Source organism: Populus trichocarpa, chromosome 1 (assembly GCF_000002775.5).
Source record: "Populus trichocarpa isolate Nisqually-1 chromosome 1, P.trichocarpa_v4.1, whole genome shotgun sequence".
In the NCBI taxonomy this organism is placed as follows: Eukaryota; Viridiplantae; Streptophyta; class Magnoliopsida; order Malpighiales; family Salicaceae; genus Populus; species Populus trichocarpa.
In genome coordinates this window covers 637558-660096 of record NC_037285.2, presented here as the reverse complement: position 1 = coordinate 660096, position 22539 = coordinate 637558, and the positions used below count along the sequence as shown (strand labels likewise).

At 32.8% G+C, this 22539-nt stretch overlaps 2 protein-coding genes across 3 annotated transcripts; one reads left to right on the top strand and one right to left on the bottom strand.

The window, feature by feature from the left end:
- Window positions 1–1027: 1027 nt before the first annotated feature.
- Window positions 1028–7583, bottom strand: LOC7455746 (casein kinase 1-like protein HD16). Its single transcript, XM_002297615.4, has 16 exons — window positions 6848–7583; window positions 6053–6181; window positions 5888–5961; window positions 5724–5793; window positions 5592–5647; window positions 5198–5269; window positions 4966–5060; window positions 4815–4881; window positions 4596–4725; window positions 4223–4441; window positions 4000–4142; window positions 3318–3492; window positions 3044–3134; window positions 2645–2802; window positions 1794–1982; window positions 1028–1297 (listed from the first exon to the last, which is right to left on the bottom strand). Exons 1-16 carry the CDS (start codon window positions 7262–7264, stop codon window positions 1238–1240), a joined length of 2145 nt encoding a protein of 714 aa, XP_002297651.2. The 5' UTR covers window positions 7265–7583; the 3' UTR covers window positions 1028–1237.
- A 6991-nt stretch (window positions 7584–14574) lies between these two features.
- On the top strand, window positions 14575–20915 carry LOC7483264 (DNA (cytosine-5)-methyltransferase CMT3). Of its 2 annotated transcripts, none has more exons than XM_052456760.1 (20): window positions 14575–15367; window positions 16137–16174; window positions 16294–16393; window positions 16502–16609; window positions 16703–16819; window positions 16900–16999; window positions 17092–17297; window positions 17444–17509; window positions 17601–17890; window positions 18319–18372; window positions 18466–18532; window positions 18616–18945; window positions 19024–19092; window positions 19204–19290; window positions 19374–19461; window positions 19557–19648; window positions 19735–19839; window positions 19927–19970; window positions 20062–20235; window positions 20570–20915. In XM_052456760.1, the coding sequence occupies exons 1-20, from the start codon at window positions 14750–14752 to the stop codon at window positions 20736–20738; spliced, it is 2922 nt and encodes a 973-aa protein (XP_052312720.1). In that variant the 5' UTR covers window positions 14575–14749; the 3' UTR covers window positions 20739–20915. The 2 variants fall into 2 exon arrangements, with proteins under 2 accessions (XP_052312720.1, XP_002299134.3); XM_002299098.4 differs by having other exon boundaries at window positions 14577–15367; window positions 17601–17885; window positions 18314–18372.
- Window positions 20916–22539: the final 1624 nt, after the last annotated feature.

The following is a 22539-nucleotide window of genomic DNA, read 5'->3' as shown; positions in this document are numbered from 1 at the left end:
TCCTGCCAGTAATATATAGATAGAAATGGTGATTAATTTTGTAAAATTAAAATTATACGGTAACTGGGTCCAATAATATATTGACGATGAAAATCAAATTAATTTCATAGGGTTTGAACCAGCCAAAATCTCAAGTTGATTCAGATTAATTAAAAAAAAATTAAAATTTTAATATTTTATATTTAAAAATTTTGAAATAATACATGTGTATATAAGTTATAAAAAAATATAAAACATGAAATATAATATAATTATCCAACTTCAAAAAATTAAAAAATAATACAGGTAGATATATATTATAAAAGCATGCCTTGTATTTTTTTTATAACCTATTTTCATATAGATTATTTATTAACTTTTTAATGTGAAATAATTATACTACATTTCATGCATTATATTTTATATATGTATATAGTCTACTTCCTTATATATGTATATAGTCTATTTCCACCCGTATTATTTTGAAGTTTTTCATATAAGATGGCTTATTAAAAAAATAAAAAATATATTAAAAAATATAAATTCTCAACTAGGTTTTGGATTGACAAGCTTAGTCAAATTAAGTGTTTATTTTTTTCATTTTCAATTCCAACTTGAAACCAAAAGATACACCAAATACTCTAGATTCGAAAATTAATTCTCATTAACCATGTTTATTAAAACAAAATCAACTTTTTAGTATCAATTAATTAAACATGGCACAAAAACCCACAATTAACCCAATTGGACTGGCTAAATTTTATCATATCATGTTCAACTAAATATTTGACTTGGATCAAGCTCTAAGTCTTGACTGTTTAAGAACACAATTGAAACTCCCAAAACAAATTAAAAAAATTACTTAAAATTAATTTTATATTTTTAAATTATTTGAATGTACTAATATCAAAAACAGGTTTAATAATATGAAAAGAAAAGAAAAAATAAAGCCTTGGCCCAGATGAAGCTCCAAATCCTGAACTCTGGCTTGCAGATCATTTACACCAATCTTTTGGAACACTCAGGTTATAAAATCGAAGGCAGTAAAGAAGTGCAAACTAAAACCTTCTGTATTAAGAGCTAAAATTACAGCTTCAATATCAACCATACACAAAACTACAATTCTCAGTTGCTGCAACTAAAGCTCTCTACTCCAATTTGTATAATTAACATGAGAAACAAAATAACCGAGGTGGGGTGGGCAAGAATCATCAAAATCTCTTTTTGTTTGTTTTCTTGCTCCCGACAATTTGACATTTCAAGAAACAGTCCTCCCATAGCACAAACATGCAAGATAGAGGTTCTTCGCCCACTTTTCCTGTGCGTTAAAAGAAAAACCAAAGTGAGATATTGCATCGTAATTCATTACCAAATAAAATATTAATGAGAATAAACAGTGTATATAAATTTCATACTACTCCCATCAGGGGGGCGTAAAAATGACTAAAATTTAACACTGGTGGGATATCAAAACAGGAGAGATGCCCATACAAGCAAGAAATTGTTATGCAAACTTCTTCAATTTCTAGAATTTGTCACAACTCATAGTTAGCATGCCATGAAATCATGGTACAAACTTTTGTATATTAGCTAAGGCACTATGTTTATGTAGTGGTGAAATATCTAGATGTTACAGCAGTTGGAAAAGATGAAGAAAACAGTTTAGGCCTGTTGGTTTACTGCATGATGATTCAAACAACAGAAAAGAAAGGTGCAGTCTGTTTCTGTGATAGAGGTGGATTCAAGCACAAACAAAGCATTCAGATAATTGAAGAACAGAGTCAAAAGCTCCATGATCAAACAGAATGTATTACCTTAACATGAGTGCTTGGAAATTGAGATGTGCGTAAAGTTTCCTGGGTTTCATCTCCAGGTTTACGCTTTGGGACACTCAAGATAAGAGCAGCTTGATCAAAAGTTGCAGCAGTTGATGTAATTCTGAAACCAGTATCCCACCTTCTGTGAATGCCCTCACTTGGATAGAGAAAATCAAGCTCCACGACCTGTTGAAGCCAGTGGTAAGTGACACAGAACCCACTCTCGAGTGAATCACTTGCAAGAAAACATATAAACTTCTTATATAGTGCAAATATGTACATACTTTATATGGTTTAAACTTGAGCAATCTGCAAACCACCACACGAGTTTGTTTCAAAGTACTTCGTTTAAAAATATGGTTGACAAGTTACCAAGGTCACTTTATTCTATATTTTGGTTCTAAATCAATGTGTCTATTGCCATCAATAACTATCTAAAACTTCTTAATCAATGTTAATTTCTAACTAAATCTGCAATTTGTTCCTGTGAGATCACAAATAAAAATGAAATCTAGAGGGCAAGGTAAAAAGAGCTTTCAGGCTAGGTATTTAAGTGGGAATCCACTGTTCAAGTTCAAACAAATTGTTTATTTATTTTTAATCAAGCTTTCATTTGAATAGCAACAGTTTTGAAAAATAAAAAGGAAAACCAAAAACTAATAGGTACAAGGTGAATTGAAGTTCACATTCAAACCATGGAAAGTTTGGTCAGAGTTATGAACAGTAAAAATCCATGGGCTCGATGCTCATGCAAATTAGTGAGAAGAGCAGTGGCTGCTGCTTTTATATATTTGAAATGGGCATAGCCTAGGAATGAATTCAATTGTCTACATGACAAGAAATTTGACCTGATCACTGAAGCCTGCATTGCGTGACATGACAACACCCCAGCGGGTTCCAGCAGTCGCCATTGATGTCACATAAAATCCTTCTCTCCACTTCTTGTTTATCCACTTGAAGGGGAAAGAATCACTTACCTTGTAAGACTGTTGAGTGTATTGGGTGCCTGCATAAATTAAAGGCATCACTTTGTTATAGTTGCCAAAAGGAAAAGTTTGCTAAAATTTGCACCACAGCAACACCTTGACCCCCATGCCTAAAGAAAAAGAGAGAAAAGTTGCAAGCAAGTGGCTCATGTTCAAATGCAACAACCACAGAAAAGTCATAATAAACCATTAAACTGTGGCCCAAAGACTAACAATAGCTGCACGTTAATACAAAGAACTTAAGAGAAAATGTGAACTAACCTTTGGACATGACCACAAGGGAGCTTCCATTGTTTGAACCAGCAATAGAACTGATGTAATAGTTCTTCTCCCATTGTTCCATTATCCATTCCTGTTAATTGGAAAGTAACAATTTCAATTATTGTCTCCATATTCAATTACTAACATGATTAAGAAAAGGAAACCAGAGCATACTTACACATGCATATGTATGTAACATATTTATACTTATGCTAATGCGTGTATGAATTTGAGTTTATATTTTTGCATTTACTTATGCAAAGTGGAGATTCACCTTGTGTAAGAAAAAAGGTGACAGTTCATAAACTTGGCTTGTAAAATTAGTTCCAGCATCCATGATTAATGCCCAAAGATTGGAAGAAGATGCCACACAACTTATAAGCAGACCATCAGCAATTCCTCTCTCCACATGTTGACCCAACCTTCCATCAGCGACATTATAATGGTACCTATATAAAGAACAGAAAGATGTCGTCAGGCCTCAATGAAGTCAGGAAACCACATTCAAGTGCAGTGAAGCAAAGGAGGGGTGCCCAGCATCCCCAGTGTCAAATATTTTTAAGAAAGCAGCGAGAGGGAGGAGGGGAGTTGGGGAGGCATGTCTATGAGTGGTTCACCCTTACGCCAATTGCCAAGCAAAAGACCACCAAACCTGATAGATAAGGTGGCTGTATAGGGGACCAAAAAAACCATGCGACACAATGGAATTGTGAAAGGATTTTTCAAACAGATAAATGCAATAACAATCATTTTCGAATCTTTGCTTAGGTAGGGCATGTAGCAGTCCTTTTAGGACAGCCACTTCACTGTTACAAAACGATTTTCTCTTTGCTTACATACCCAGAGTTGTATGATTTCTTGTTGCCTCAGATTAATAAAGGTAAACTAGAATCCAAAAGAACAAAGCAAGTTTTTAGAGGGAAAAGACCCAAGAATCACGAATCAAAACATTGTACCTCTGTTTCATTGGTGGCTTGGCATTGTAAACAGAAATCCATTGCGCAGCAGGAACTCCAAGACGGACTTTTTTCTTAGGTTGCCCATCATCATCTTCCTCGATATTCAGCCTACCACGTTTTTGACCAACTTGACAAATGATCTGCCAAAGGATGCATTATTATTGACCAGAGAAGGGCGAGTGTAAAAGTAATACTTGTTTGTGGATTTAAGCACCCCTACCTTTTGAGCACCATCAGTGTTTATTGGCCTTATAGCTGGATTTGGTCCTATCAAGCTCTCAAACAAAGATATTAATTTGGAATAGTTGGGCTCCTCGTCAAATTTCATATTCACCACGATTTCAAGAAACTGTTTAAGAGGAGGAGGACAGAAGCAGCACAGCATCTCTGGTGACGTTGCCATCTTCTTTTTGCAAACCAAGAAGGACTTGTTGTCACCCTAAGATTAATTTGACAAGAAAAGACAACAGAGTCAACATATCATTTTATCGAAGAAATGCATGAGGATGGCACTGCCCTTGCAAGCATGTGTGTTTTGCATTTGTTAATATAAGCATGTGCATGGCATGTGTGATTGTATGTCCTTGTAGTACCTGATAGCCTTGCCATGGCAATCTACCTTTGTGAAGGAAGATAAGTGTATACGCAAGAGATTCAAGATCATCTCTCCTACTGGCAGTTCTTCCCAAATGAGCATGAACACTAGCATATCGAACAGTTCCCCTGAGGAATTAAACAGAACAGTATCATAAATAATGGTCAGGTTCACATTTTGTCCACAAGACCAAAGAAGAAAAATCATCAAGTCTCACCTAAACATATCGGGGCGCTGATCATATTCAACATGCTGTCCTGTACCACTGTCTTTCCACTTTGTTGCTGCAGTTTTGGGTACCAATAACACATAAGGAATTTCAAAAAATAGCAATAAAAGTACTTCAATGATAAATGACTTCGACTCACCTAATCCAAGGTCAACAAGAAATAACTTCTTCTCTTGAGCTGTTGATGGCTGACCAAGTAAAAAGTTCTCAGGCTTTACATCTCCATGCACATAGCTAAAATCAAACAAGGTTGCATAATTCATAAGTGTTTCACAGAAAAAGTGGAATGAAGAATTAATAAAGCTACCAAATGGATATCCTTATGACAACATAACCAAGAAAACAATTTGATACACAGCTAAATAGCATACCCTCTAGAGTGCATCTTCTCTAAAATTGACAGAGACTCTGCTGCAATACAAGCTACCATTTCCGAGGACATCCTGCATTAAAAAAGAATGGCAAACCAATCAACATGTAGAACAAAGAAAGCAAATATGTCTCGCGTGTAAAAGAATCCAGCCTGGCAATAAAAGAAATTCCCTATTCTTCCTCCATTTTTGGGAAGGAAAAAGTGTAGCAAATTGACAAATCGGATAAAACAATGCATGCGAGATTTAGCATAACATGTTTTATGGTGAACATAAAAACAACTTCACAAAATTTATCCCCAAAACCAATTCCATGGAAAAAAGCATACACTCAACCCTGCCCAAAAATATTAATATTATTAAAAAATGCATACATCAATGCATGAATACTCACGCTTGCCCAGAAGAATTCCATACATCCCAAAGGCTAGGGCCCAACATGTCCATAACCTGAAAAATATATGAGCTGAAGTTAAACCAGGAAACATGATAAACAGGTGAGAAAAGGTGGGCTTGAACATCATACCATTACATAATAATCCCCTTGCCTTCCTTTATAGTGTACTCTTGGCACTCCATGACTGCCACCAAGCGTGCTGTCAAACAAAAACACATTGCAGAGTCAATAAAATATTTATGATAGATCTGAAAACCACCAGAACAACCTAATCTACGGGAAAATGTACGTACTTGTAAACTTGCCACTCATATGGGGGGCCATAATTACAGCCTTTGCTGTTTCTGTGCTCAAATTTCAGAGCCACCTAAAGGAAACACAGGCAGGAAAAATAAAATTACAGGAAGATTAAGTTTGTATATCCAAAAAGACAAATGCAGTAGCCACATTAATTTTACCTCCAGGGCCCCAGAGCCCGTCGCACGTTCATTTCCACCATTAGCACGACGACCAACAAACACCTGACCAAAACCACCTTTACCCAACTTCCTTTCTATCTTATATACAGGTGACCCTCCCACTTGAACCTTAGATAAGAAAAAAAACAAACACTCTAATTACCATAAAAACAAAAGGCAATGGTAGAAGCTGAATAAGTCGTAATTTAGAAAGCCATCCATGCAACAATAAAACAAAACCATGGAAACTAACAAAAAATTCAGCCTAGGCTTTTATACTTAAATCATGAACAAATAAATGCATGTACAGAACTAACAGCAAAAAACCGTAAAACACTTCAGAAAAGATTCAAACATTCCAAAAAAATGTAAATTCTATTTCACTGGGTATCAGAAACGCTAATGAGATTGCATATTAAACCTCCAACAAAACCATCCTTTTGTAGCTACAAGTATAAATGACCAACAACAACTAAACAAAACCAGCATTTAAAGCCAAACTTCAGGAAAAACCATCAACCAAACCTAGCCAACACAAAATCAAAATCCCCACAGAATACAGACCACTCATTCAGCTAAAAAACCACTAAATGACCATTACTTCAGCAACTTACAACACCAACAACCAGAACCCAGCTTGAAAAGCAAAATTTCACACACAAAAACATACCATTTAAAAACGAAATGACATCATACTCTATATATCAGCAAAATCACAACAAAGTAAAGTAAACCCCGATAACAAAATATCAGATCAGCCACAAAATAAAAATAAAAACAAAAAAACATGCATACCTTATCAGGAAAAGGAGCAGTACTCCCCTCCTCTTCTTGGGCACCAGCTTTATTAGCACTTAAACCTCCACTGTCATCAGCCATTACACCCTTCACTCTTTCAACTTTCTCTTCTTCTTCGATATCAACTACCAAATTCTTCCCTTTCTTATCACTCTCTGATATCAATATTACTTTTTTACCCTCCTCTTCCTCCTCCTCCTCGACTCGTTTACTTTTCTTGCTGTTACTCTGATCACCTTCTTCCTCCTTCTCTTTCAACCTTTTCGCTTCCAATCTTGTCCTCGGCCTCTTCTTCGCTTCTCTGGCTACAGCAGCACGGGTCTTTGCGTGATTTCTCGCAACTGGTGTGTCTGTTTGCTTCTCTTGCTGTTGATTTCGCGCTAACCTTGCGCGATTCTTCCTGAGCTCAGGCATAATAGCTGATCAAGCCCATGCAATCCGTCCCTTAAAAACCCTAGCACTTCTACTCTGATTATCATTATAGTGAAATCGAACTATAATCCATGGCTTCCTTCAGGAAAAAAACGGATTAGATAGGGTTTTTTTATGGTTTCGATTATAAGATTGAAGATCAATTTGAGAGAGAAATAGAGAAATAAAGGGTGTGGAAATTGGGGATCTTTTTAGGGTTAGGGTTAGATTGGGAGAGAGGCGGAGAAAGAGACAAAAGAATGAGGAAGGGAAATGGTGAAAGCAAGTGGGAATGGAGTTTTGGGTTATGGTGGGACCAGAAAGAGGGGGAAACGGTCGTAGTGGTCTGCTTGCTTGGTTTGGTTGTGGGGTGAAGGTAAGTTTGGTGGCAAATACGCTTACATGCAAGATTACGTGCTTGTGTTTTTTTGTTTACGCGGATTATATTTAGATTGAAAAAATATATTTGTTAAATATAGTTTGAGCTTATTTGTATTATTTTTTTATATATAAAAATAAAGGGATATCATGTCTTTTCTTGATTCACTTTGAAATTACTAGAGATATAAATTATTTTTTTATTTTATTTTTTTATCATATATATTTATACAGTATCTCCTCATTATTTTTCAAATTTGTATTGGTTTTGAAAAATACATTTTTAATGCTATTCATGATTTTTCTTTACATGTATTTTACTATTTTTTAACAAAAAAAATCAAAAAAAACAGAGGCCTTTTTTTATTTTTTCCTTGTATTTTGTTAACTTGAATTAATCAAATAATAAAAGAAGATTTTGATATTAGGATAGCAGTTATTTTTTAAAGTGTTTTTTTATTTAAAAATATATTAAAAAAATTATTTTTAAAAAAAAATTATTTTTAACATTAGCATATAAAAATAATCTGACAACATAAAAAATTAAATAATTCAAAACAAATAAAACAATATTTTTAAAATATTTTATTTTTAAAACATAAAAACAAATAAATTTTAGTTACTTTACATCTTTTCATTAAGGCAGGTAATTTTTCATGATATTATGAAAGACACGAATGTTTGCATTGCACAGTAAAAGCATGCCTTTTATTGCACTTGTAATTTTTTTCTTTTAAGGCCGTGTTTGTTTTAATCATTTTTTAAATTTTTTTGTGTTTATTTATCATTAAAAAAATTAGTCAATGGAAAACACTTTTCGGTCAACGGAAAATACTTTACAATCAAAGAAAAATTTGGCTTGGTTTTCAGGAAAGTGTTTTCATTTTATTTTGGAAGGAAAACACTTTCCGGAAGTTGTGAAAAATTTAGAAATGTCATATTATTTGCTGATTATATCAAATTTGGTCCTCAAACTTTTGATTGCTATATATATTTTGTTTTTCAATTTCATCCCTTAGAATTTAATTTTTATATTATTTTTTGTCCTTATTTTTATAATTGTTATTTGCTTTTCTCTTATCATTTTTTTAATTGAAATTTTTTATTTATCAAATTTAATCCTTGTTCTTTTGATTGTTACTTATTTTATTTGAAATAATTTATGAAATGTTAATTATTATTATTTTAATTTCTTCATCTTTCAATATTTTTATTTTTTAGATTTGATCTCTATTATTTTTATTATTATTTATTTTATTTGAGATAATTTATAAATTTAATTTTTTTTTTCAATTTCATTCTTATTCAACCTTTTAATTTATAAGATTTGTTTCTCATTATTTTAATAAACTTGAAAAAAATAAAACATTAATAAGTTATTTTCCAGCTCATTTTCCTTGACATAACCAAACACTGAAAAGTGTTTTCTAATTTATTTTACATTACACAACAAAATATCAAAAAATAATTCATTTTTTAAAAATTTATTTTTCTAAAATTCAATTTAAAAAAAAAACTGTTTTCAAGCACACAAACAAAAGTTGCTTGCCTTTCTCTAAGAGACAATCAACAAAGGGCCGACTAGATAGAGATGAGCTTGGCGCTCCCTTTTCCCATTTAATCAATGGGCTCTTGATTGTATTTAAATTAAAAAAAAAAAAAAAAAAAAAAGGGTCATTCACTCGGCGGTGGATAAGAATAACAACAAGAAATGATGATATCTACGTTGATAATCATATGTAACTACGCAGGTAATTATAGATTTTGACAGTTTTCACCTTTAAAATAGTTCCGAGATAATTTTTTATTTTTATTTTTTAATATATATATATATATATATATATATATATATATATATAGTGCTAGTCTTTATCTTTTTTGTGTTCCCAACATTAACAAAAAATATTTTAATGAAACATTTGGTTCATGCATTCTTAAGTCTCAATACAGTGTATTCACTTTTTTATTTATTTAATTAAATTCCTTGCAAGATTGTTTCTTAACTTGGTATCTCCATCTAATTTATATTAAATCTATCATTAATGACTATTGACACGTGATAAACACATGGTTGTCTTTTTTAAGGCGGTGTCAAGAAATAAATAATAAATTAGAAGGAAGAATCACAATATTAAAATAAAAATGGTCCACATAATAAAAAAGATGTAAAGTAGACATAATAAAAAAAAAACAATTAAAAAAGCAAAGAAACCAAATATTAATCCGCAGGTAGAGGAAGACATGACATTTGTCGCCTACCAGAGACCAATCAAGCCACGTCAGCCCTATAGGATTATCCATGTGGTAACAAGGCAGTTCTCTGCTATTTCTCTCTGGTGTTACATGGCTTCTAAAATAATGCACCCTTTCTTTAATATATTTAACAGGGTCAAAGATGTAATAATTGCTATTATCTGGACGACTATCTGGTCAATAATCAACCCGCATTATAACCTTCTCTTATTTTTATTAATACAATATTATTTTGTTTTTTTATCAACTCGATGGAGTTCGAATAAAGTCTAATTAGATGAATTGAATTATTAAAAAAATTACTGTTTTATAAAAATCCGATCGAGTTTCCACGTCAGCTTATTCAGAGTTTGATCGGCAAGGGTGTGATCGTGGTGAAAGGATCCAACTCGTGGTGGGCACGGAAACGAGTAGCAGAAGGTTGAAGATTGACACGTTGAAGAGTCGTTTCTTGAGATATATAGTCCATGGACCATGGCGAAGGAAAGGTCAAGTCCACGATACGTGATCCCCTGGCCTGGTGTGTAGATGCAGGTCTTTTCCTCCTGCTGTTTCTACAGAGGGGCTGTCGATAGACGACGTCGTCGTCTATTTTTTATTTTTAAGATGAAATTAGGAGGTCGACATATTTTTCTTGACTCTTCTACGTAGTTTCTATCTGAGACTTGTTTTTTAAAGTACATATATACACACACACACATACACAGAGCTTTTTATAAAATTTTATTTTTGCGTTTCAAAAATAATTTTAAAAAATTTAAATTTTTTTTATTTTTTTACTTAAAATTAATATTTTTTTGGTATTTTTAGATCATTTTAATGCGTTAATATCAAAAATAATTTTAAAAAAATAAAAAATATATATTATTTTAATACATTTATGAGTAAAAAACACTCTGTAAAACAACCGCAAACAACTCCAGCCACAATTTCATTCACTCGTATTGATACTTGTCTAATATAGATTTAATTTGTTTCTTAATAATTTTTGCATGAGCTATCTATATCATCTGTAAAAAAGAGTGGATGCAATTGATTTTACATGTAACATACGAAGAACGCTGTAGAAAAACATGGCTTGCGTTGCAATGCATATAGAGTGAATATATATAAGATTTTTTATATATGCAGCCTTGCCTTGTTTTTTATTAATTATTGTTCAGTAATTTTTATGTGTTACATGCAGCCTTGCATTGTTTTTTTTTTTTTACAATTACTGTTCAATAGATTTTGTGTGCGTGTATTGCAAATTTTATGTGTTTTTCTATTACAAATTTATTTTTATAGATAAATTTATTAAACATAACCAAGTAAATTACTCGTGTTGCGATGTGAGATATCTTGATCTTTATTTTTTGCCTGGTTTTCTCAATTTCAATTATTTTTATTGTTGATTAATTTTTTTTTCATTGCTTTGCACAATAATTATTGGGTTATTTAATTAGATGCGTGGCCAATGCTTACTCGATAAAGTTTAAAGACTTTATGTGCTCTTAGATCGCTTTCTCTTTGACAAAAAAATTACCTTCTAAGATGAGTGTTTGAAGTATATACCATACTCATTTTATACATCGAGTCCAAACACATGAATGAATATATAAATTAATTTTGTAGACATTTAACTAAGTTATTCAGATTCTTGCAATAACAAAGAGTTGACAAGCATTTGTTACTATTTACTTGCTAATAATTGCTTGGATTTCATTTATCACTTAAAAATTAGGCTTTCATACTCTTTTTGTTTATCGTGTCATGTTTTATTTTAAGTTGCCCAGACAATGCTTATGTTATATTAATGTCCCTTTATATTTTACAATTTGATTCTTATATAAAACTCGAAACGGTTTAAATAAGTTTTTTACATATTACTTATCCATTGCTTGAAAGCAAAACATGTACTTTTTAATGCTATCAGCTCTTGATTGCATACTTAGAAAACGTTTTCTTTTTATTTCAATTGTCTCATAATTAAAAGTAGTACGCGTTTCTAGAAGTAGCTCGTGTCAACGCACAGATAACCTATCTGCCAGAACAATAACAGGTTGGGAAAGAGCTCCTATGAAACGTGCATGCCTGTGGGATTTAAATTATATATCATGTAATAATAATAATTAACTATAACATACAATTTGTGTGTTGATGTTTCGATGCAGTTGCACGAGTAGCTCCGAGTCTTTTACTATATGGATGAAGGATAAGGTAAAATCCCCTCGGGAGGATTACAAAGGACCTGCCTTTCCATGACATTTTCTAGTCACTATATATCATTGCTGGAGAAATAAAATTTTCGCAGCTCTCCGTTTTTCTTCCAGTGATTGTAACATGACTAGACGTTCATTTTTAAATCTAGAAATATAAATGAATTTAATACATTTATATATATTAACTTCAATATTTAAATATAAAAAAATTATAAAAAAAAAGTGGTTGCCAATCAAGGAAAGAGAAACAATACCCCACTCGTGAGGTCACAGTAGCATGATTTGCCAGGTTAATTAAATTTGTTTTTATGTTTTAAAAGAGTTTTTAAAAAATTTAATTTTTTTAATTTTAAATTAATATTTTTTAAATATTTTCATATCATTTTGATATACAAATATAAAAAATAATTTTTTTTTATTTTAATACATTTCAGCTTTCACTACTATATTTTCAAATAGACTCTCAAACTCTCCATATCTTAAAGTTCATTTCTCGTAGACATTTCCCTCCTTTCCAAGAATAATAGGGAAAATTTCCCTCCAGCCTCCAATTACCACCGGCCTTTTACATCCAAACATTTTTTTTTGTTTTTTCCAAGTTTTTTTTATTTTTCCTTTTCTTTTCAAGGTGAATCTAAAAAGTAACTAATAAGATATTATACTCATTTATTTAGGCTCTGTTTATTTGTTGGAAAATAATTTTCTTTTAAAAAATGAATTTAAGAAAAGTGAATTATTTTCCGATATTTGGTAATGTAATGGAAAATAAGTTGGAAAACACTTTCTAGTGTTTGGTTATGTCATGGAAAATAAGCTGGAAAATAACTTATTAATGTTTTATTTTTTTCAAGTTTATTAAAATAATAAGGAACAAATCTTACAAATTAAAAAGTTGAATGAGAATGAAATTGAAAAAAAATAAAATTTCATAAATTATCTCAAATAAAATAAATAATAATCAAAATAATAGAGATCAAGTCTAAAAAATAAAAATAATAATAATAACATTTCATAAATTATTTCAAAAAAAATAAGTAACAATCAAAAGAATGAGGACCAAATTTGATAGATAAAAAATTTTAATAAAAAAATGATAAGGGAAAAGCAAATAACAATTATAAAAATAAGGACCAAAGTTAATATAAAAATTAAATTTTAAGAGATGAAATTGAAAAATAAATATTAAAAACAAAATATATATAGCAATCAAAAGTTTGAGGACCAAATTTGATATAATCAGCAAATAATATGACATTTTTAAAATTTTCACAACTTCGGGAAAGTGTTTTCCGCCCAAATTTTTCAGGAAAACACTTTCCTGAAAACAAAGCTAAATTTTCATTTGACTGGAAAATATTTTCTGTTAACCAACTTTTCTAATATCAAATAAACAAAAAAAAATTAAAAACTAATTTTTTTAAAAATAAATTTCAGGAATTAAACATAGCCTTATCACGATAAAACTTTGCTATCTACTTCCCACTGTCAATAGCATCAATGCATCTTCAATCTTGATCCCGTCAATTCAAATGAAAAATTTATACCCACCCAAAGTATATGTTTAGTAATATGATGTCTGGAGTTTTTATAAAAGTTATTTTCAACTCAAAATGTATTAAAATATTTATATTATTTTATTTTTAAAATTAGTACATCAAAAACCACATAAAAAACTTTATTTTTTAATATTTTTTTCAAATAAAAAACAGATTAAACCATGTTATCAAATAAAACCTGGATATTCATTTAATACAAAACCAGTTTTATTTTCAAAACATCCTTTCGAAAAAACCATAAAATTATTTCAATCAAAAATTAAAATATAACAACTAATATATCTCATTCCATCAACCCTAAAAAACATTCCATCATCAGGATAAAACAAAATCCCTTTGCATCACAAATAAAGATGAATGAAGTGTTTGGGAGTATAGTAATGGCTGTGTTTTTAAAGTGTTTTTTATTTAAAAATACATCAAAATAATACATATATATATATTTAAAAAAATATTTTTGACACCAATATATCAAAATAATAAAAAAAAACATAAAAAATTCAAATTTTACTGTAGATGCAAACACAACCCTAAACAAGGTTAAAATTCAAATTCATTAGATACACATTATTAAAACAATAAAAATAATAATTGAAAGATCCAAATATATGTAATTGTCAGTTTAGTCTATCCTAACAAGTTAACCCTAAATCAAGATTAGTTAAGGTAAAAAAATAAAAATATAAAATAAAATTGACTTAGCTTGATGTGATAAAAAATTATAATCAATCCATAACAATGAAGATTAAACCTATTGGCTTTTTTTTATGATTAAAACAAAATTATTTAATTTTTTTGAGTTAATATGAATCGAAATTCTCAAACCCGTGACTCAAATCTTGTTCTCAATCCAGCATTAAAACTATACCTCTTAATCCCATCCAATCAAATCAGCCCCCTCTAGAAAAAAAAATCAAATCCCTCAAATCCCTCCCAATTTTTTCGCTTCCCGCTCCCTCTTTATTTTGCCTTCTTTTTAATTCGTGTTCAAAGTTCACCCCGCCCACTCCTCTCTCTCTCTCGCTCCCTCCCCAAACCAAACCCCCCCTCTCTCTAAACGTTGCCGTTTCATCTCCTTATCCTTCTCCTCCTCCTCCAGCATGCCGCGAAAACGACAGCGCAGCACAGCTTCAAAGCCAGAAACGTCGTCGTCTTCTCCTCCAAAAACGCGAAAGATGATGTCGACGACGACAGCGCCGAAACAGAGTCGTTTGAATGAGAAAAAAGCAGAGGAAGAGCAGTCGACAGCGTCTACTCGGAGTCGTTTGAAGGAGAAAAAAGCAGAGAAAGAGCAGTCGAAAGCGGCTGCGCGGAGTTGTTTGAAGGAGAAAAAAGCAGCGGAAGAGCAGTTGACAACGGCTACTCGGAGTCGTTTGATGGAGAAAGAAGCAGAGGAAGAGCAGTCGACAGCGCCGAATCGGAGTCGTTTGAGGGAGAAGAAAGTGAAGAAGGAGGAGACAGAGGAGGTGTTCTTAGATGCAGAGGAGGATGATACGAACTCGATTGATGAAGTAGGAGCTAAAATGGGGACTGATAACGGGGATTCTAGATCTGAAACGAAGGAGAAAGAGAAGGAGAAACGCGGATCTGGCAAAACAAAGAAGATATCGACTCCTGAGAAGGCTAAGGAGGAGGATGGAACGCCGGCGAGGTTTGTCGGAAATCAAGTTCCTGATGCAGAAGCGAGAAAGAAGTGGCCTCATCGATATGCTAATAAGGTAACGGTTTTTGCTTGTTCTGGTCATTATCTTTCTGATTATCTTTTTTTTTTATATATTTTTTTGTGCAGAAATACGAAAGAAAATCAGTTCGAGAACAGTGTTTAGTGCAAATATGTTTCATGGATAGAGATAGCTGCTTGATTATATTTTTGTTGATAATCGCTATAAATATTTCTATGTTTATCATGTTTATATTTCTTATGACTTGAAAAAGAGTCTAGGTTATGGCGTCGGTTATTGCCCTCATAAATTAATTTTATCAAAACTATTAATTTTATAATTTTTATCTTATGTTTTACCTAGCCAAGTTCGGTTTATATCTAACGAGTCCTGCTGAAATCAACTAGGTTTTAACATTGAATGACCCGAACCAGATTTTGGGTTGTGGATTTCCTGTGTGCAATTGCCCGGTCATGTTTAATAACCGTGACGAAGTTAATTAAGCTATATATTTATCTTGAGATTCCATAAATCTTCGCTGGATTTGAATGATTGTCGAAATTAGAAACATCTTGGCTTTGTTGAGTAGTTAATCTGTGAAAACAATCAAATTTTAATCAATTGGATTTTGTCTAGGAGAGGGTTCTATGCCGTTGTCAAAATTGAATGTAGTAAAGCTAAGTATTCATTAAATGAAGGTCGTGCTTGGGAAAAAATTATTTAAATTATATTTTGCTGTGGACTGAGAACATACTTTTAGTTGCTTTAACAGTTTTGGTTGAAATTAAGTTAACCCTTGATTTTACGTCTCCCTTTTTTCTTTCAGATAAAGAACAAAACACCAATTTCAAAACCTTCAAACAGGTAATTTACGTCCTCAATTGTTCTGCTCAGCCATTCTTTCCTTCTCCACTTCCCTTCTCCTTCAATGCATTGATATATGTTTTAGTTTATATTTCCTCTTTTTATTCAATTTCTTCTAGCTTGGATGATTCTGAAGAGATAATAAAAGCTAGATGTCATTACAAGCGGGCAGAGGTTGATGGGATCATCTATAATCTCTATGATGATGCTCATGTTCAAGTGAGTTTGCTCTTCACTTGATTTTTTGAGTTTTGGATCTAGTTCAGAGTTTGTTTGAGTCCTTCGTTGGTTAAAGTTTATATTACCGATTTTCTTTTTGGTTGTTAGGCTTCTGATGGAGAAGCAGACTATATATGTAGGATAATCGAGATGTTCGAGTCTGAAGACAGGACCCCACATTTTACTGCTCAATGGTACTATAGGTCTACTGACACGGTAAGTTAAATGAAGGATATTTGGTGGTTGATAATATATTATTTTTGGTGTGACGTATAGCTCATTTCTTAAAACTATAATGTTTTGAAACAGATTATTAAAGATAAGTACATTTCGGATCCGAAGTGTGTTTTCTTTTCTGAGATTCGAAATGACAATCCCTTGGACTGCCTTACTCGGAAGCTGAAAATTGTCAGATTGGCACTTGGTGTATGAATACTCCCCTATTTTATTCCTTTCATTTGATTTTATTGTCACAAAATTGTTAATGTTTGGAGTTGCCATTTCAGGTGGATTCAGAGACTAGACGGGCAAAGACCTTAAATTGCGACTTCTATTGTGACATGCTTTATTTGCTTCCATACTCCACCTTTGTCAAGCTACCATCAGGTGACGATTTTCCTATTCAAGGGTAAATTAATTTAAATCCATGTCTTCTGTAAGCTGTTATCTTATGTTGCTTGTTTTTTTTTAACTTGTAGAAAACAATACAACTGCACCTGAGAGTTCATCAACAATATCCAGTGATATTGATGCTGCTGGGGTAAAGTTTGAGTGTGATGAGGTTTGTGAAAGCAGTGGCCGTAGGAAATCAGAGGTGGCTTTATTAGATTTGTATTCTGGCTGTGGAGCAATGTCTACTGGTCTTTGTCTTGGTGCTAACTTGTCTGGTTTAAATCTTGTCACGGTAAGTTTCTCCTTTCTTCTTTTCATGTACGTGTGATTTGTTGCCACAATCATCATTGTTTATATTTAATCACATGTTTTGGTTTCATTTCTTGTCTTGAACTTTATTTTGAAATCGACGTCTCACTTTTATTTTTCAAATTGCAGAAATGGGCTGTTGACTTGAATAAGCATGCATGTGAAAGCTTAAGGTTGAATCATCCGGAGACACAGGTTGTCCTTTTTATATTTAATTTTGACTTTCTATTGCTGCTCCACCCTATTCAAGATGTTGAACTTTAACTCGACAAACTTTGTGGATTAGGTGAGAAATGAGACTGCTGAAGACTTCTTAATGCTACTGAAAGAGTGGGAAAAACTCTGCATAAGGTTTTCCCTTGTGAAAAATGATGACCCGGAAAAACAACAAACATATAGTTTTGACATGGATGATGAGGATGATGATGATGATGAGGAGGAGGAGGATGATGACAACAATGATGTCAGTGACAATAATGATGACTCTGAAGTGTTCGAGGTGGAGAAAATTCTTGAGGTGTGCCATGGAGATCCCAAGGAGATTGGTGGCCAGCGTGACCTCTACTTCAAGGTTTGGTAAAATTATACCGTGTAGTATATACGTTAGCTTACACGTGGTCAACTTGAAGTGAAGAATGCTTACCGTTTTGGAATTTCTTTAACAAATAAACAGACACTAGGTTAACTTTTACTATATCGGCATATCTTTAACAGATAAACAGAAACTGAGTCCAAGGTTTTGCATATTTGAGTGAGAGGGTATCTTCTGATATTTATAATGAGAGTAGACCAAGAAGATAATGATGATTGCTTAATCACGTGTTTGCAATTTTCGCCTATGACATTCATGAAGTTCCAAGCCTGTTTGCAATAGTGTTGACATTGCTGGAGTACCAATCTACTCTGTGCTTTCATGTGTTAGAACTGAAATTGCATTTGCTTTGACCCTTTTATCTTCTAACTTTTTTCCTTGCTTTCCTTTGAATTTGCTCAATGTAGGTTAGTTGGAAAAATTATGGACCTGATTATGACACTTGGGAACCAATTAGTGGTTTGAGGTATGCAAATAGACTACTCACTATGCTTATTCTATTTGCTCTTTATTTTTTCTCCTCTTTAAACGGTGTCTAACAACAATTGTTTTTGAATAGCAATTGTCGGGAAGCTATAAAGAAGTTTGTCATGCACGGCTACAAGTCAAATATTCTGCCATTACCAGTAAGCTTACTTAGCTTTAACTCACATTTTAAGTTGTTTTATATGCATTGCCGATTGATTCATTTTCAAAATATATCATTTAGGGAGATGTTGAAGTGATTTGTGGTGGACCTCCATGTCAAGGAATTAGTGGCTTCAATCGCTTTAGGAATGTTAAAAATCCTTTGGAGGATCCAAAAAACAAGCAGCTTGTTGTTTTTATGGACATAGTAGACTTTCTCAAGCCAAAGTTTGTGCTGATGGAGAATGTGGTTGACCTTCTGAAGTTTGCTGATGGATTTCTAGGACGATATGCCATGGGTTGCCTTGTAAGTATGAAATACCAAGCTCGGTTGGGTATGCTGGCTGCCGGGGCATATGGTCTTCCACAGTTTCGTATGCGAGTTTTTCTATGGGGTGCTTGCGCTACTGAGGTACGATATATAATATTTTTTTCATGCTACTTCGAAAGTACTTGTGATTTTTCTAATCAAATCTTTTATGTTTTGCAGAAGTTGCCACAGTATCCTCTTCCCACCCATGATGTTCTTGTTAGGGGTGTTGTTCCTCTAGAGTTTGAGGTACGAGTGCTTGTATTGATCACAATAGATTTTAGTTAACAACTAATACCATATCATTTATGTTTTTGATTTTTTTATCTTTATTAAAATAATTTTGCTCATGACATGTAGGGTAATACAGTGGCTTACGAGGAGGGTGTTAAACCTCAATTAGAAAGGAAATTATTTTTAGAGGATGCAATATCTGACCTGCCTGCGGTTGGTTATATTTCTCGTTCATTTAATTTAATATCTTGTAAACTTATAACATTTTCCTGTTTGATTCATTTTAATGTAATCAGGTTGCGAACGATGAAAAGCGTGATGAGATGCCATATGGTGAATCTCCTAAAACAGAATTTCAACGAATGATTAGATTGAAGAAAATGGGTGAGTGGATTTCTTGTTTTTTTGTTAGGAATGTGTTCTGATCGCTATGTAATGTACCAATATAATGTACGCGACATTGTTAATTCTTTTTGCAGGTTTAGAATTAAATGATTTATTGTTTGATCATCGTCCTCTTGAACTAAATGACGATGACTATCAACGAGTTTGTCAAATCCCGAAGAGAAAGGTATTCTTTAACATTTATTTATTTTTAATCAAATTACTGTTACATCATTGTGTCATTTATTTAATGACAAATTTTTGTTTGATCAGGGAGGAAATTTTAGGGATTTACCTGGTGTACGAGTAAGACCTGATAAGAAGGTGGAGTGGGATCCCGAAGTTCCAAGGCAATACTTGAGCTCAGGAAAACCCTTGGTATTTTGGATACTTTCTACTTATCTTTATATAAATCTTCTTATGTATTCTCATTGTTCATATTACTTTGACTTATTGGTATTGTAGGTTCCTGATTATGCGATGACTTTTGTCAATGGAAGTTCTTCCAAGTAAGGATCTGGCCATTATGTGTTTTGTTCAGCAAGGTTTTTTTTTTATTTTTTTTTCGGGTTTAATAAATATTATGAGCTTGTGAAACAGGCCATTTGCTCGTTTATGGTGGGATGAAACTGTCCCAACTGTTGTGACCCGTGCGGAGCCTCATAATCAGGCAATCATGCATCCTGAGCAAGATCGAGTGTTAACTATTAGAGAGAATGCAAGATTACAAGGATTTCCTGATTATTATCAGCTCTGTGGACCTATTAAAGAAAGGTTAGTGGTTTTTCTAAATATTAACATATTAAGTTTTGAATATCTGCAATGATACAGAGTTAGTAAACATCTCTTCTATCACCTTGCTCAAGGCTTGAGCCTTAAGGGGTTGATTATCGTTTCAATACTTTTTTTTTTAAATATCATTTTGATTATTTTTAAAAAATTAAATCGGGTTTTTAGGTTTTTATTAAGTAAACTATGTCGTTTGGGTTTGTAAACCTAGCTTGGGTTAGTTTCTATATCAACTCTTGTTAGCCGTCACTTGTACAATGTAGAAATCATAATTTGACAAATAATTATGGAACTCATTTTTTTTTGGCGCCAAATTCAGGTACATTCAAGTTGGGAATGCAGTGGCGGTTCCTGTAGCCAGGGCTCTCGGGTATGCTTTAGGAAGGGCATTTCAAGGATTTGCCGGTGATGATCCTGTGTTTAGCTTGCCAAAAAAGTTCCCAAGGATTACCGAAGATCCCTCTTCTTCATCTGAAGCTCAATGCTAAACATTCATATTAGTAATTTATCATTATTTTTCATATGTACTAAACAAAATATTTATGATTACCATATCCTCGCTCCCTCGTTAAAAGGTTTATATGGTAAACTTCAGATTATTTTGAAATGAAAATGTAAAACACTTCCATGTGGGTTCATCATGTTTATTCAACTCTTTTCTTGAAGAGTCAACTTGTTAACTTGAAACTTGATTTATACAAACTAGTTGACTTTGTTAATGATTTGAAGAGTGTTTTTGCATGGTAAATGTTTTCATAGATATATTTAGATGATTTTAATGTTATGATATTAAAAATAATTTTTTTTATGTATTTTTAATTAAAAAACAATTTTAAAATACACTTTGTACCACAATATTGATCAACTTCAGAGTTTGATTGTTTTTTTTTTTTTTAAAAAAATTGTTTTATTAAAATGTAGTTCTCAATTAACTAGCAAATTCATGATATGAGACCTTGTGTTTTGGGTGAGGTCAGATTTGGCATGGTTTCTTGTAGGGGTGTTCGCGGTCCGGTTCGGTTTGGTTTTAACCCAAAAATTCAACCAAACCGAAAAATAATAGTCCTGGTTAATATAACCCGAACCGAACCGAAAACCAGTTCAAACCGAACTGGTTTTGTTCGGTTCAGGTCGGTTTTTAGCATCCAAAACCAAAAAAACCGAAGCATTTTTGCTGCTGCTGTTGTATACCTTAATCTAGGTTTTGTGCCAATGGAGAAACGAGATGCTGTACTACATCTTTGATATATTGCCATTTAGGATGAATCTAAGACTTTCAAAAAGCAAAAAAATCTCAAAAATATTTACAAGAAGACAATGAAACAATCTTAGTGCCTCATCTATGTCCCAAGAAAAGTTTGTAGCTGCCAAAACAATCACTATTTTTTGATGGCCATCTTCACAAGTGGGACTATTGTTTACACCATCTACCTGAACCAGAAGTTCAGATTTGACCTTTCGAGATGATTTATGTTCCCTTGAAGCCCTGAAGATTGAGATCATGAAGGGTTAGGGGAAAAGGAAAGAGGAAAGGGAGGGGGCGGTTGGAAAGGTTAAGGGAAAAGGAAGGGGACGGCTGTAACGGTTATGGGAAAAGGAAGGGGGAAAGGGAGAGGGGGAAGGGGGGAAGGGAGGGGGGGCGGCTGTTAGGGTTATGAGAGGGGAAAGGGGGAAAGGGAAAAGGGAGGGGGGGCGGCTGTTAGGTTTATGGGAAAAAGAAGGGGGGAAAAAGGAGTGGAGCGGCTGTAAGGGTTAGGGTATTTAGTTTTAGGGTTATGATTTTCTTTTTATACTTTTTTTTTAGATTTAATGAAACCGGTTCGGTTTGATCCGGTTCAATCAGTTTAAGCTTTTTTAAACCGGAACCGAACCGGACCAGTCAGTTTTTTTTATTTTTTAATTGGTTTATTTGATTTTTTTTTCGGTTCGGTTTTTTCAGTTAATTTTTTTTTGATTTTTTCGGTTTAATCGGTTGGTCGGTTTTTTTGAACACCCCTAGTTTCTTGTTCATCCTCCCATGTCCTAGATTAAACAATGCTTTGGTGTAAAAAGTGCTGTGCGACGGACGGTACATTATGTGAAAATTATGTGCTGAAATAGCGTCTAAATTTTATGGAATTATTGTTTTCAAAGTTAGTTGAATAGCATATCCTATCTAAGTTATTGTTTTCAAAGTTAGTTGAATAGCTCGAAAGTAATTTACTTCTAAAACATGAAAAAGTATATTATTGACAATGTCATGAAAAAATAAATTGAACTTAACACATAAATTTAGCTAACATGTAAAAC